This window comes from Microcaecilia unicolor, chromosome 3 (genome assembly GCF_901765095.1).
Source record: "Microcaecilia unicolor chromosome 3, aMicUni1.1, whole genome shotgun sequence".
NCBI lineage: Eukaryota > Metazoa > Chordata > Amphibia > Gymnophiona > Siphonopidae > Microcaecilia > Microcaecilia unicolor.
Window position 1 is genome coordinate 397,090,379 of NC_044033.1, and position 15,385 is coordinate 397,105,763.

General features: G+C 44.9%; 1 protein-coding gene across 2 annotated transcripts in view; it reads left to right on the forward strand.

Moving 5' to 3' along the window:
* Window positions 1-15,385, forward strand: part of TRAM2 (translocation associated membrane protein 2) — a 151,893-nt gene that overhangs the window by 121,156 nt on the left and 15,352 nt on the right. Inside the window, exons 8-10 of one of the 2 annotated variants that reach the window (XM_030195573.1) lie at window positions 4,058-4,162; window positions 10,185-10,328; window positions 12,593-12,777. In XM_030195573.1, the coding sequence (XP_030051433.1) occupies window positions 4,058-4,162; window positions 10,185-10,328; window positions 12,593-12,777 (434 nt within the window). The remainder of the gene's footprint in view (window positions 1-4,057; window positions 4,163-10,184; window positions 10,329-12,592; window positions 12,778-15,385) is intronic. The other variant, XM_030195574.1, reaches the window with a different exon arrangement.

Below are 15,385 nucleotides of genomic sequence, written 5' to 3' on the forward strand. Positions count from 1 at the left end.
AGTTTCAGATGGCGCTGAGACATCCAGGCAGCAATGTCAGACAGGCAGGCTGATACTTTGGCCTGGATTTCAGCTGAGATTTCTGGTGTGGAGAGGTAGATCTGGGAGTCATCAGCATAAAGATGATACTTAAAACCATGGGATGAGATCAGAGTACCAAGGGAAGAAGTATAGGTGGAGAAAAGAAGAGGTCCCAGGACAGATCCCTGAGGTACACCAACTGACAGTGGGATAGAACTAGAGGAGGATCCACTAGAGTATACACTAAAGGTACGCTGGGAAAGATAAGAAGAAAACCAGGAAAGAACAGAGCCCTGAAATCCAAGTGAGGACAGCGTATCAAGGAGTAGGCTGTGATCAACAGTGTCAAAAGCAGCAGATAGATCGAGAAGGATGAGGATAGAATAGAGACCTTTGGATCTGGCCAGGAACAGATCATTGGAGACTTTAGCAAGCGCTGTTTCAGTTGAATGAAGGGGGCGAAAGCCAGATTGAAGTGGATCAAGAATAGCTTGAGATGAAAGAAAGTCAAGGCAACGGCGGTGAACAGCACGTTCAAGTATCTTGGATAGGAAAGGGAGGAGGGAGATGGGGCAATAGTTAGAAGGATAGGTAGGGTCCAATGAAGGTTTTTTAAGGAGTGGTATGACTACGGCATGTTTGAAGGCATCAGGAGCAGTCACAGTGGAAAGTGAAAGATTGAGGATATGACAGATAAAAGGGATGACAGTAGGAGAGATAGTGTTAAGTAGATGGGTGGGAATAGGATCAGAGGAACAGGTAGTTAGTTTCGAGGAGGAAAGAAGATGTGTAGTTTCCTCTTCAGTGATTTCAGAAAAGGAAGAAAAGGAGGCAGGGGTTGGAGGGTTGAGAGAATGGACTAAGGGAAGGAGAGGTGGAGGTGACCTGGTTGAGAATTCATGTTTAATCTTGTGAACCTTATCATGAAAGAACTCAGCCAGAGTCTGGGGGGAAAGTGAAGGGGGGAGGTGAAGGCACTTTGAGGAGAGAGTTCAGTGTGGCAAAGAGACATCAAGGGTTTGAGCCAAGAGAATTTGTCAACTGGATGTAATAGTCCTGTTTGGCAAGTAAAAGAGCAGACTGGAAGGAGGTCAGCAAGAATTTGAAATGTATGAAGTCAGCATGGACATGGGATTTCAGCCAAAGGCGTTCGGCAGAGTGGGCATAGGAACGTAGGTAGCGGATTCTAGAGGTCAGCCAAGGCTGGGGTTTGGTACATTTTACAGAATGGGGAATGGGAGGAGCAAGCGTTTCCAGAGCAGAGGAGAGAATAGGAAGAGACAGTCTCATTGACAGACTTGGATAACATAGTGGTAGAGAAGAGATTTGAAACACTGGAGGACAGAGTAGAAGGGTCAATGGCCTGAAGATTCCTAAATGTATTGGTTAAGATTGGACGGGACTGGGGAGGAGGGTGTTTAAGTGTGAAAGTTATCCGATGATGGTCAGAAAGGGGAAGAGTTGAGGCACAGAAACTGGAGAGTGAGCAGTTTGAGAAGAGGTGGACCTGTCTCCAGTGACTAGATTGGAACAGACTTTTGTTAGTGAGGGGAAACTGGATGGGCTACTTTATTTGCTTACGTTATTTTTGTCTATTAGATTGTAAGCTCTTTGAGCAGGGACTGTCTTTCTTCTATGTTTGTGCAGCGCTGCGTACGCCTTGTAGCACTATAAAAATGCTAAATAGTAGTAGTAGTAGTAGAGTGGCGGCAGTGGAGCTCAGTTGAAGATTGAAAGAGGATGTTAAAGCAAGAAACTGAGAAGCATAAGAGTCAGAGGGATCATTAGCATGAATGTTAAAATCCCCAAGAATGAGGGAAGGAGATGAAGGTTCAAGAAAGAAGGAAAGCCAGGCATCAAAGTCAGTGAGAAAAGAAGAAAGGGACTTATCAGGGGGTGGATAAATTACGTCTAGTCGGAGATGCAGAGGAGCAAATAGACGGATGGAGTGGACTTCGAAGGAAGAAAAACAGTGAGACTGAGGTGGAAGAAGAGGTTGAAATCTACAAGAGGGTGAAAGTAGTAGCCCGACACCACCTCCGCAGCCAACCGGGCGAAGAGTATGGGAAAAAAGATAACCTCCATGGCATAGGGCTGCGACTGAAGCAGAGTCTTCAGGGTAAAGCCAAGTTTCAGTTAGGGCAAACAGATGGAGAGTACGAGAGATAAAGAGGTCATGGATGTAGGAAAGTTTGTTACAGATAGAGCGGGCATTCCACAGAACACAAGAGAAAGGCAGGGAAGAAGGGGGGAGGAGAGGAACAGAAATTAGATTGGAGATATCACGGTGTGACCTGCACAAATAGGATGAGAGCTGATGTGGAGGACCAGGATTGGGATTAATGGCCCCAGCAGAGAACAAGAGAAGGAGCAAGAGAGTACGGAGAAGAGTAGGAGAGGTATGACGACAGCGACGAAGGCGAGATGTACTCAGATAGAAAGGAGATGGATGAATGGAAGGAAGGAAATGTTGAAGGTTGAGAGCTGAGAAAAAGGAAGGGGAAAACAGAGATGGTGAGATGAATACAGAGAGTGGACAGTGTGTTCCTGCAGTGTACAGTGGTTTCAGATGGAGAAACAGATTAGGAAGGGACAGTACCAAGAAGAAAAAGTGTACTGGATCCATAAGTAGTAACTGGGAGAAAAATGAATGGACCTGGGAGTCACCCCGGAGAAGGCTGTAAGGATATGCAGATGAGCTGCAAGTCCTCCACAGCACCTGAAAGACAGCCGGTGGTAGAGCTGGGCACCTGAGGGTTGCCTGATCTTAGCCAAAAAGCACCTGGAAACTCTGGGCACCTGGAACGAGGGCCCTGGGAAGATTGGGGTGGACCTGGGAGTCACCCCGGATACAGCTGTGAAGCTATGCAGAAGGGCTGGATGGCAGTAAGTGCTCCCCCCAAAAACAAACGCATGTTAAGTGGTTGACTTACTGCACGGCCATTTCTTTTTTATGAAAAAAGACAGCCTTTTACCCACTGCAGTAAAAGGAGGCCTCAGCGCATGTCAAAAACATGCACTGATGCTAGCGCAGGCCCCCTTTTACCACAGCTTAGTAAAAGGACCCCATAGACCACTAATTCCCCGTGATCAGGGTTCAGTGTGGTGTACACAATCAGCAAAATGTAATTTATAGAAACATATTCTACAAATATAGTTAAGAAATCAAAGCATTAGCAGTCAAAATTAAAACAAAAATTACTGTAACTCAAAAAATACAGCATCTTAAATGGTAAAACAATTACCAAAACAAAAAAAGAAAAAACCCTCAAGATTGGCTGAACATAAAAGTTTTCACGCTTTTGCGAAAAGACAATTTTGTTCAACTCTGATTGAAATAGGAAGGGAATTCCAGAGCACTACTCCCATGGTTGAAAAAAGAGTGCCGGCTGTTTTAAGAAAGCGAAAATTACCAATGTTAATGGCACGTAATACAAACCGATTTTGTAAACGAGAAGACTGACTAAACAAAGATCCAGCAATTCAGAGGTACTTCCATATAAAATTTGAAAGAATAAACAGTTTTAAAAGAAATGTGTTTATGTATCGAAGCCAGTGAAGCCTAGCAATGTGAGAAGAATACTACTGAATTTGCTAATCCTAAAAATCAATCTAGCAGATGTATTTTGGATAAGTTGTAATTTCTTTAAAAGTTTAGCAACAAGTCCCAGATATAAGACATTACAGTAGTCTAGGTAGGGAAGGATAGTCATTTAGACCAGGAGAGCAAAAACATGCTGATCAAGATAAGACTGTTAAGACGCAACTGCCTGAGCCTAATAAAAGTCTTGCGCCATAACTGATGAACTTGGGAATCGTAAGATAGAGCAAAATCAAGCAACACACCTTAAGGCTCTGGCTTCAGATTCCACAGACAAAACCATTATCATCTGGCAGGACAATTGTGGATGGTACTATAGTATTACAATTTTTGAACCACAATAGTTTAATTTTGTTTGGATTTCATTTCAGTTTGTTATATAATGTCCATTCTTGGATCTTATTCAAACATTTTCTATGTTCTTTCTTTCCTCAGTTTGACCCGCCTGGGTCTGTTCCTGCTGCTCTTACAGTATGTGGCAGAGTTCCTCTTCCATATGGCTCGTCTCTTCTACTTCACTGATGAAAACAACCAGAAGTTGTAAGTGCTGCTGTGACGGAGGCAGTAGATGTAATCTATCTCAGCTTCAGTCAGGTCTTTGATTCTGTGTCGCACAATGTGGATTGTACTGTCGTGTGTTGTGTTGGTGTACAGTGTGCCCATGGCTGGATGGAAGATGTACTTCAAGTGGTTTATCAGTGGCCTAGTGTTTGGCCCTTAGGACATGTCATTTGAGGTGGAGTTTCCCTGAATTCAGTGTTAGGATTGATATATGCCAGAAGTGTACAAAGGGCGAGGGGGAGCAGTCCACCCCAAGTGCAGGCAGAAAGGGGGTGCACAGAGCAGGTGCACATCTGTCAGCTCTGCCGGTACCCTTCCTCCTCTAATGTTACTTCCTGTTCTGGGGCAGGGGACCGGCAGAGCCAACAGCCGGGGAGTGCATAAGCTAGGAACGCCACGTTATAATTCCATATTTTAATTGATGACAAGGAAGAGGGTATCAAAAGTACACAGGAAATTCACAACCTGGTGTACGTGTTGCTGACTCCACCCAAAATGTGTCTGGATACTGAGGTAATACCAAGAGGCTTGTTCACTGCTATCTGAAATGTGGTCTTCAGTTCTGTAACCCAGTGGACACCAGTCAAAAACTCCAGTTCCTATTTGAGTATTATGAGTACACGCTTGTATTTTTCTCACAGAGAGAACGATTATAGGTAAAACTTGTTAGGATTTGCCTGCTACACTTGCTACAATTCTCATGTGTTTTATCTGAGAAGGGAGATATTGAGGCGTATTTTCAAAGCACTTAGCCTCCCAAAGTTCCATAGAAACCTATGGAACTTAGCCTCCCAAAGTGCTTTGAAAATATGCCTGATTGTGAGCTAAATTCAGTACAAAATACGAAAATTAGTACTTACGAATTAGGTAGAAAAACAAAGCGCCCTGAATAACATATTTTTATTTAACAAAAAAACTCTAATTGGATGACATTTTAGTGCCAGGTAGAAATCCTTCGGGATGTTCTTGCAAATTAAGCTAGGGCAGGATGACTGAGGCATTGCCCTGGGTGCTGTGAGGAAAGACAACAGGTACCTTGCTACTGCATTTCTTGTTGTGGTGTCCCAGACATCATAACAGCTAACACCAGTGCAATATTAAGCCCTGTTCTTAAAACCGGTCTCAAAGGACATGTCCTAATCACAGAACTCTGCTCCTATAATATTCTATCCAGATGTGCTACAGAAGAACTCATTATGTTCTGCCATGGCATGGGGTTTCTGTGTGAAGCCTGCTTTCAGGGACACGAATCAGTATTGCAAAATAGGAGTTTTTTTGGAGGTGGAAAGTGCGTCCACCTGTGTTAGTTGGTCATTTGAAAATACCCTCTATCACTGTGGCAGCTATAAATATATGTGAATTGTATGCACTCTTCATGGGAGCAAGTATCTACATGCTTAGCTTGTATGGAAAAAGTACACATGGGTGGTCCTAGTGCAGAGAGTTTGTATTCTTGAGTTCCTTCTATGGGAGAGAAGATCAAGTTCTTTTAGCGTCAACAGCAGATGAATCCAGAGACTTGTGGGTTGTATCCATCTTACCAGCAGGTGGAGATAGAGAGCACTCTGGTTTATTGAACAATTTGCTCCTGTCAGATTCAGTATTCTATATCTCCAACAGGCAGATGGACAGGCTGGATTCTTCTGGATTTAGCTTCTGTTCCAGTTTCTGGTTCAATGAAGCTTAGGAGGAGCTTGGCTAAGTGGTGCCAGCTTTAGAGGGTACATCTGGTGACGCCAGATCCCTCCCCTAGCCCGGTCTCCTTTCCTTGCCTTTGCCTCTGCTCCTTCCTCACAGCTCCATAAAAAAAAAAAAGAAAACGACTGACTTGGTTTTGGCTTTCAGACAGTGCACGATGGTGCTGGTGGGCTTGTAGATTGAGCTCCGTTCCTGGGCATCAGGGGTGAGTGTGACTGTTCTTGTTCCCTTACCGTTGCAGCACCCTTTGAAATGGTGGCATAGTGAAATGTGCTTCCCACTGTGCAAAGCAGAGAGCAGTGTCGGGAGCATGCCTGAGCGGGTTTTCAGGCCCAGAGTCTGCTGTCCCCATGGCATTAGATTTATGTGCGTCAGATTCTCGCACGCAAGACATGCATCCTGCCTCCCATCAATCCAGCATGGCCTCAACAGCAATTTTAGATCTTCACGGTGCTGAGTCAGCGGTGTCTGTGGTGGTGGGGGGGGGGGGTTCCCATAGCGGAGGCTGGGCGGCTGCGCTTCCTGCAGAGCTTGGGACAGCCCTGGTGGGCCAGGAGAGGAGGAGACATATTCCTTTCCCCCCGGATTTTGTGCTGCTCTTGCACAGAGCATATTTGCTTAAAAAGGCACAGCCTGGGCATGAGGCGGCGCTATGGCTTTCTGATTCATCCTTTGGGTCTCCAGCTGTCTATCCTGCATCAGAAAGGAAGAGGTAGCGCGAGAGCGGACTTGGTTTTACCGGCACCTCTGATTCTGTCCCATCGGAAGGGGATCTGGGGGCTCCCTCTCTTGTCTTTCCATAGATTAGAGGATCTTGAGGAGGGGAAGTACAGTCTGAGGAGTCGGAAGATCTGCTGGCGATTAGGGTCTTCCATAAAGAAGACCTTCCTGGGTTTATTTCTAAGGCCCTGCAAGCGTTGAATATTTCCGCCCCAGAAGTGCTTGAGTGAGCGGTCGTAAATCCTAAGATGACTAGCACCCGCAGACTGCCAAAGATGTTTCCAGTACATGAGGTGATGCAGAGGCTAATTTCTGCGCAGTGGGCTACCCTGGAGGCTAGCCTGAAGGTGTCCAAAGCGATGAACTGACTTTACTTGGTGCCTCAGATGGAGTTAGACCGCTTAGGGTTACCTAAGGTGGACTCTTTGGTGGCAGCAGTCACAAAGACTATGCTGCCAGTTGAAGGGGTATTGCCCTTAAGGATGTGCAGGACTGTAAGCTGGAATCAGCTTTGAAGCTTTCCTTCGAGGTCTCAGTTCTTTCCTTGGGGCAGTGGTGTGCTGCTCTTATGCAGCCCAGGCGTGCTTGTCCTTGGTACAACAGGCAGGAGATGGCCTGTTAGAACTGGAAGTGATTTTTTAAATCTGTGGATGAATAAGTCATCAACAATCTCAGAATTCAGTATAGCTCTCCTGTCTTCCACAGTCCTTCCTGGATAGAAGATGCCTTCTTAGAAGATGTGCTGGTAGCAGGAACGTACAGGATCCCGCTTGCAAATTTTGCTAGTTGCGGCCAGCGTGTTTGCTTGTTTTTCCAAAAAATCAAAATATCATCATCTGCATCACTCAAACATAAATAACAGTCCAGTTCATTAACGGGCTTCAAAGTATAAAATGACACGGGGATAAAGGTTGTCCCTGTCCCCACGGGCTCTATCCCCATCCCTGCGGTTACCGAGGGTCCCCATCCCTGTATCATTCGCTATGTCAGGGTCCACTAGTTATGGAGGATCCCCTCCCCCTTTGACCTTGGACCTTGAGAGGATGAAGTTGACAAAGAAGGGCTATTCAGACTTGGTTATCGCTACCTTACTTCAGGCAAAAAAAGCATTTGATGTTGGCGGTGTACACACAGGTATGGCAAGTCATTGAAGGCTTTTGTGCAGAGAGAGCATGGTCTCCGTTTCATGCGTCCCTGTCACAAATTCTGTCATTCTTGCAGGAGGGCTTAGCGGTCAGCTTGCTGCAAGTGCAGGTGGCAGCTCTGGCATGTTATCGAGGCCAGATGTCTGGAGGTACTTTGGCAGTTCATCCGGATGTAGTCCATTTTTTGTAGGGTGTGACTAGGCTGCGACCTCCAGTGTCTCAGCCCTGGCCCACATGGAATCTTAGCTTGATGCTCTGTGCCTTGCAGGGGGGCACCCTTTGAGCCTTTATGAAAAGTCACAATTAAAGATCTCACGCTAAAGAACGGTGTTCCTGGTCGCCCTTGCACTGGCGCTGCGGATTTCAGAGCTCCAGGCTCTCTCGTGTCGGGAACCTTTTCTCTATTTCTCAGAAGCGGGGGTCACGGTGTGGACAGTGCCCTCCTTTGTTCCTAAGGTCATCTCAGCCTTTCATCTTAATCAGGCCATTGTTTCTTCCTCCCTTTCGCAGGGAGCAATATCTTGCAGATTTCGATTGTTTGCGCCTTTTGGATGTGAGGCGTGTTCTCGTGCAGTATTTGTTACAAATGATTTCAGTTGGTCAGATCATCTTTTTGTTCTTTTTGCGGGAACGCGCAAGGATGAGGCAGCCTCCAAGGCGACGGTAGCCAGGTCAGTGAAGGAGTCTATTGCTTCCGCGTATGTCCTGGCGGGCCGCCCGCATGCCTTCAGCTTCTCCACACACATTCTATGCGGAGGATGGCAACGTCCATGGCAGAGTCCCGACTAGTCACTCTGCAGGAAATATGTAGGGCAGCTACTTGGGCTTCAGTACACTGTTTTGTTAAGCATTATTGAGTGGATGTGGCCGCAGGGTGGAGGCGGTGTTTTTTGTGCGTCCGTACTGGCGGTGGGGGTGTCGGCTCCCCTCCTTGTTTAGGTACTGCTTTGCTACATCCCACAAGTCTCTGAATTCATCTGCTGCTGACGCTAAAGAACAAAAAATTTTATCTTACCCAATAATTTTCTTTCCTTTAGTCGCATCAGATGAATCCAGAGGCCCACCCTGTGCCGGTTGATGAGACTTGGGCGGGAGTATTATGGTTACAGTTGTTCTATTTGAGTTGAGTTTCCTTATAGGGTAAATCACATTCAGACTGGGGGGGGGGGGGGCTATGGGGAAGGAGTTATGTTTAGGCTTCTGATGCTGCTTTTGTTTATGAGAAATACTGAATCTGCCCGGAGCAAGCCGTCCAATAAGACAGAGTTCAGGTCAGTGCTCTTTATCTCCACCTGCTGGTAGATGGACACAACCCTCAAGTCTCTGGATTCATCTGCTGCGACTAAAGGAAAGAAAATTATCTGGTAAGATAAAATTTTTCGTTTTGAACTGTACAGTGAATTGCATGGGGACTGTCTTGGAAGAAAGCAATCACACATTTTTATTAGTTTTCTTGCTTGTTTTGCCTGGTGGATTTCTTCTTCTTTTGGACTTTCAGCTCTGTTAAAACCAGGTCTTGCTGAAGCTGTTCACTGTCACCCCTTCATTCGTAGGTGATGTGTTCTCTGTGAGAATTTGGGTGGACACATGGCTACCAAACAGACTTTGATAGGCCGTTTCAGTCTTTATCTGCCAATGTTTACTACGTTACTGTTTGCAGTTACTCCGAATGTTAATCCTGGTCCCCTGACCTTCACCTTCCCAGATCCATATATAGTTCAGCCAGACTGTCAGATGTTGGTGATTTCTGAGTGTGAGATCTGAGGGGCATTAGTGTGCCTTGTCAACTGGCAGAATTCTAGCAGTCTGTGCTGCTACAGTCTTTACAGAAACAGTAATAGCTTTTGGAACTCCTAAGCCTATTTTGGGGACCCTAGAGCCAGTTGGTTTTCAGAATATCTACAATGAATATGCATGAGATAAGTTTGCATATGCTGGGTCTGTACTGCATGCAGATTTTTTGCCATGTATGTTCATTGTAGATATTCTGCAAACTAGTCTAGCAGTGGGGTCCCTAGGACAGGTTTGGGAAGCCTTCCTTATACAGCTGCTAGTGTGCAGCCACATCCAGGGGAGACTCCTGCCTTATATCATCAGAGGGGGATTCCACCCTGCAGCAGCAAAGAACTTGAGGGGGCCTCCTTCCATTTAAGCACTGTCCAGAGCACCACTTAGTCTAGAACTTGGTGAAGCAGCAGCAAGATCTGGGAATTAATTCCTGTTTACCACTGATCCATCAGACCAGCTCTCACGAAAAATGAGCAATTTTTATGCCAACAGAGTACAAACCAATTTTTGGATCTTGTCTGTATCCTCCATCAGTGTGTGAGCTCTTCCTCCATTGTATTTGGTGTGAATACCTGTTTTCAGAACACATGCTCTTCAGTGTTACATGCTGTGCAGTTAAGATAGATCAATGCCTCTTTTGTCTTCTCTAGGTTTAATGCTTGGGCAGGAGTGTTTGTGATTACCCGTCTCTTCACCCTCACCCTCTCTGTGCTGGCTATTGGATTTGGGTTGGCTCGGGCAGAGAATCACACTTTTGATCCTGAAAGAGGAAACTTCAACAGTTTGCCCTTCAGGTGAGGATGCTGGTTTGCTGCTCAATTCTGACTCAGACTGAAAATTGTATCAATAAAGTGACAGGTACTTTTGTCTGTTAAGCCCCAGGGTCTGTATAGTTTGCCCAAATTTGGGAGTGGATCCAGGGCCGTGCCAGCACGGTAAGCGCTGCAGGGGGCGCCTGCCTTCAAGGGCGCCGCGCCGTTGCGTTGTATTTTTTAAAAAACCTTACACCTCCGCTCCCCTCCAACTCTGATTCCCCGGCGCTTTAAATTTACCTCACTCCGCCTCCGACGTCTGCACAGCGTCAGTGAAAGCGCTGCCTGTCTGACGTCTTTCTGCCAGCCTTCCCTTCGCTCGTTCATTCCCTCTGTGTCCCGCCCTCAAGGAAATTACATCAGAAGAAGGCAGGACACAGAGGGAACGAACGAGTGAAGGGAAGGCTGGGCTGGTGGAGAGACGTCAGACAGGCAGCACTTTCACTGACACTGCGCAGACGTTGGAAGGAGGTAAATTTAAAAGTCCGGGGGGGGGGGGGGGGCGCACCAACTGATACTCTGCAGGGGGGTGCCAGAGACCCTAGGCACGGCCCTGAGTGGATCCCATATCTGCGTGTGAACTATTGAATCAATTAGGTGTTAACCATCGGTATCTGGTGTTAACAAGCATTTTGCAGTAATTAGGAGTTACACATGGATCTGTCCTATATTCTGTAAAATGCAAGCCTATACTTCATAGCGTTCAACGGCATCTATGCAGGCTGCAAAGAACAACTAATCAAGAAACTTCAGACTGCACAGAATACAGCAGCGAGACTGATCTTTGGAAAATCTAAATTTGAATCTGCCAAGCCCCTTCGAGAAAACTTACATTGGCTTGTCATCAAGGAACGTATTGCCTTTAAAATTTGCACCTTGATTCATAGGATCATTTATGGTGAAGTTCCTGGATACATGTTAAATCTTATAGATCTACCACCCAGAAATAGTTCCAGTCTTTCCCGATCCTATTTAATATTTTACATTATCCAGATTGCAATGGCCTCAAATACAAATCTACCTATGCATCAAGCTTCTCCTTCATAGGAACTCAGCTATGGAATGCACTGCCTAAACTCTTAAAATCAACTCAGAATCATCTAAACTTCAATACATTATTGAAGACCACCCTGTTCAAGAAGGCGTACCATCCAGACGTTACTTAGTTCATTTCTTATCTGTTCAGCAAAATTTATGGACCCTAATGTTTTTCCATTATCTTTTATTATCTTTGTTGTCTTAGACGATAAGTTTACAATTAATTTTTTACTATGACATTGTTTAATGATATTATACTGAACTGTAGCCTACTTATGTTACTGTGTAAGCCACATTGAGCCTGTAACTAGTGGGAAAATGTGGGGTATAAATGTGTTAAATAAATAAAATAAAAGAGGGGTGTGGCCATGGGAAGGGTATGGGTGGGTCAGTGGCAGTCCCAGAATTTAAGCGCAGTGTTATAGATTATCTGCATTTCGGCACCTAACTGCTATCAGTTGGGTGCAAGCATTTACACCAGCTTTTGGCAGACGTAAGCGCTTGCGCCCAAAGTTAGGTGCAAACCTCCAGATTCTATATAGCACGAACAAAATTGCGCATGCAAATCCAGTCATACTCTGGATTTGCACGGTCAATTTAATTATTTAACAAGCCAGTCAGTGACAAATTGCCACTTAGCAAGCAATTATTGACACTAAGTGGCATTAATTAGAATTTACGTGCAGTACTTGCTAGGCATATTCTGTAACGTGGTGCGCGTAAATTCTAATATGTTGCTAAAAAGGGGGCGTGACTGTGGGCATTCCAAAACTGTATGCACAGGGTTATAAAATACATCTGCTCCGGTATTTACATCAAGTTTTACTTGGCGTAAATGCATGTGCCTAGAGTTAGGTGCAAGCATGGCCACTAGGCGTATTTTATAATGCCACCTAGGCATGCTCTATAACCCGCGCCTAAATCTAGATGTGTTTTACAGAATATGCCTCTGTGGAAATTTTTTCTGGCGCTATGTATAGAATCTAATACGAAATGTGCATTAAGTAGTATTCTGTAAAGGGTGTACTGCACAGAGCACCCTTTACAGAATAATATCTCAGCACAGATCATAACGGCGCCTAACTTTGGGTGCTATTGACTGAATCTGGCCCTAAGTGTGTCTAAATATTTTTTAGGTGGGGGGAGGATAAGGGGAGGCTAAGCCTGTTCTTCACTCAGAGCTTGTGTCCTGCTCCTGCTCTTTCTAGGATGTGCGTGCTGCTGCTCCTCTGCCTAGCCCAGGCCTGGGTGATGTGGCGTTTCATTCACTTCCAGCTGCGACGCTGGCGGGAATACTGGAATGAACAGAGTGCCCGGAAAAGAGCCGCTGCCACAAGCACTACAACTACTGCCATGACAAAACAGCAAGCAAAACCCACAAAGAGAGAGTCTGGTGAGTCTTGGGTACAGAGGAAACGGGGGAGGTTTGGTTCCACCACAGAAATGCTTGACTTTGTGCTTTACTAACTTTTAAATCAAATGTTTCTTTTCATGGATTTGAAAATTGGGCGTGCTAGTTTTTAAAGCACTTTTGTGGTTAGCAGCAGTATTTTTATTTATTTTTTAAATTTCCGATATTAAACTTTATGGCCAGAGTTCAATGTTTTGAAATTGGGACACTATTTGGAGGCATTCTGAAGGTAAGAGCTTAAAGTTTAATGCAGACAGCAGCAAAATTCAACCAGTGTCTATCTGGTTTGTGATCAAGTCTGACTGCAGAAATAGTCATGCTGGCATTTTCAGTGTTCAGGCTTGACTGAAAATTTGCTTGAAGTTGCACATAAAATATCCTTAACTTTGTTGAATGGCTTAATAAAAATATTTAAATATAAATATTGAAAAGCGTTTTAAAAAATATCCCAAACTTTATGCATTGGCCATCCTGTTTGAATCATTTAGGCACATTGGGGTAGATTCTACAAAGGGCGCCAAAAATAAGGCACTGAAAATATGGGCGCTAGGCACCAATTTGGTAACGGCAATTGCATGAGAAATTGCCATTGTAGAATAGAGCGTAAGTCGGCATATTTGTGCGTACCTTTAGGATCCAGCACTTATGCCATGGCAAAGGCTACTGTAAACGGTCATGCCTAAAGTTGGCAGTTGCACATAAGTAACTTACGCACACAACAGCAAGACATGCCCCTGACCCACCATGTCTACACCCCCTTTATAGTTCTGGGCTACAGCATTTAGACACTATCTGGCCAATATTCAGTGCTATTTAACCGGCCAGGAGACATTCCTAGCCAGTTAAATAGCACTTAACCAACTGAGCATTAATATTCAGCGCAAGATAGCTGGTTGTCTCCACTAATATTAGGCTTAGCACGTAGTGGCTAACCAGCTATATTGTGCAATATAACCAGCACATTGCCGGTTACGTTTAGCAGCCAAATAGGGCCGCCTAAATAGAGCCGACATTAGCTTCAGAACTTAGTACAAGAATAGTGCTGGGCAGACTTCTACGGTCTGTGCCCTGAGAATGGCAAGGACAAATCAAACTCTGGTATACATATAAAGTATCACATACCATGTAAAATGAGTTTATGTTGTTTGGCAGACTGGATGGACCGTACAGGTCTTTATCCGCTGTCATTTACTATGTTAGTATGTTAAAAAGTACCATAGCTCAAATAATAAATTGTTCCAAGGATGCAAAATGAATTGAACATATAGGATACTAACTATAGCACGAAAGGACTACTTTTGAGCAAAATATACAACATACAACTATGCAAGTGAATTCTTAATATGATTGCATAAATGTGATCATAGATGACCATGGGGCTCATTTTCAAAAAGAGAAAAATGTCCAAAAAGTGGCATAAATCTGCATTTGGGTGTTTTTCTCACAAAAACGTTCAAATTGGTATTTTCAAAACCAATTTTTAAATGTTTTTCTATGAAGTTCGTTCATCACAAGGGGGGGGGGGGGTGTCAGGGATGCGTTAAGGGCGGGATCTGGGTGTTCCTAACACTTGGTCACTTTTCTGCCATAATGGAACAAAACAAAAATACCCAGGGCTATAAGTTGGACGTTTTGGTCTAGACCTGTTTTATTAAAAAAATAACCCACAAAAAGTGCCCTAAATGACCAGATGACTTCTGAAGGGAATCAGGGATGACCTCCCCTTACTCCTCCAGTGATGACTAACCCCTTCTCACCCCCCACCCCACCCCACAAAAAAATGTGGTTAAAAACATTACTTACCAGCCTCAGATGTTATATTCAGGTCCATTAGAGCAGCATGCAGGTCCCTGATGTAGTCTAGTGCTGGGTGCAGTGCATTCAGACAGGTGGACCCTGGTCCCTACCCCCTACCTCTCCCTACCTATTATATAAGTACATAAGTAATGCCATACTGGGAAAAGACCAAGGGCCCATCGAGCCCAGCATCCTGTCCACGACAGCGGCCAATCCAGGCCAAGGGCACCTGGCAAGCTTCCCAAACGTACAAACATTCTATACATGTTATTCCTGGAATTGTGGATTTTTCCCAAGTCCATTTAGTAGCGGTTTATGGACTTGTCCTTTAGGAAACCGACCAACCCCTTTTTAAACTCTGCTAAGCTAACCGCCTTCACCACTTTCTCCGGCAACGAATTCCAGAGTTTAATTATACGTTGGGTGAAGAAAACTTTTCTCCGATTTGTTTTAAATTTACTACACTGTAGTTTCATCGCATGCCCCCTAGTCCTAGTATTTTTGGAAAGCGTGAACAGACGCTTCACATCTACCTGTTCCACTCCACTCATTATTTTATATACCTCGATCATGTCTCCCCTCAGCCGTCTCTTCTCCAAGCTGAATAGCCCTAGCCTCCTTAATCTTTCTTCATAGGGAAGTCGTCCCATCCCCGCTATCATTTTAGTTGCCCTTCTCTGCACCTTTTCCAATTCTACTATATCTTTCTTGAGATGCGGCGACCAGAATTGAACACAATACTCAAGGTGTGGTCGCACCATGGAGCGATACAACGGCATTATAGCATCCTCAC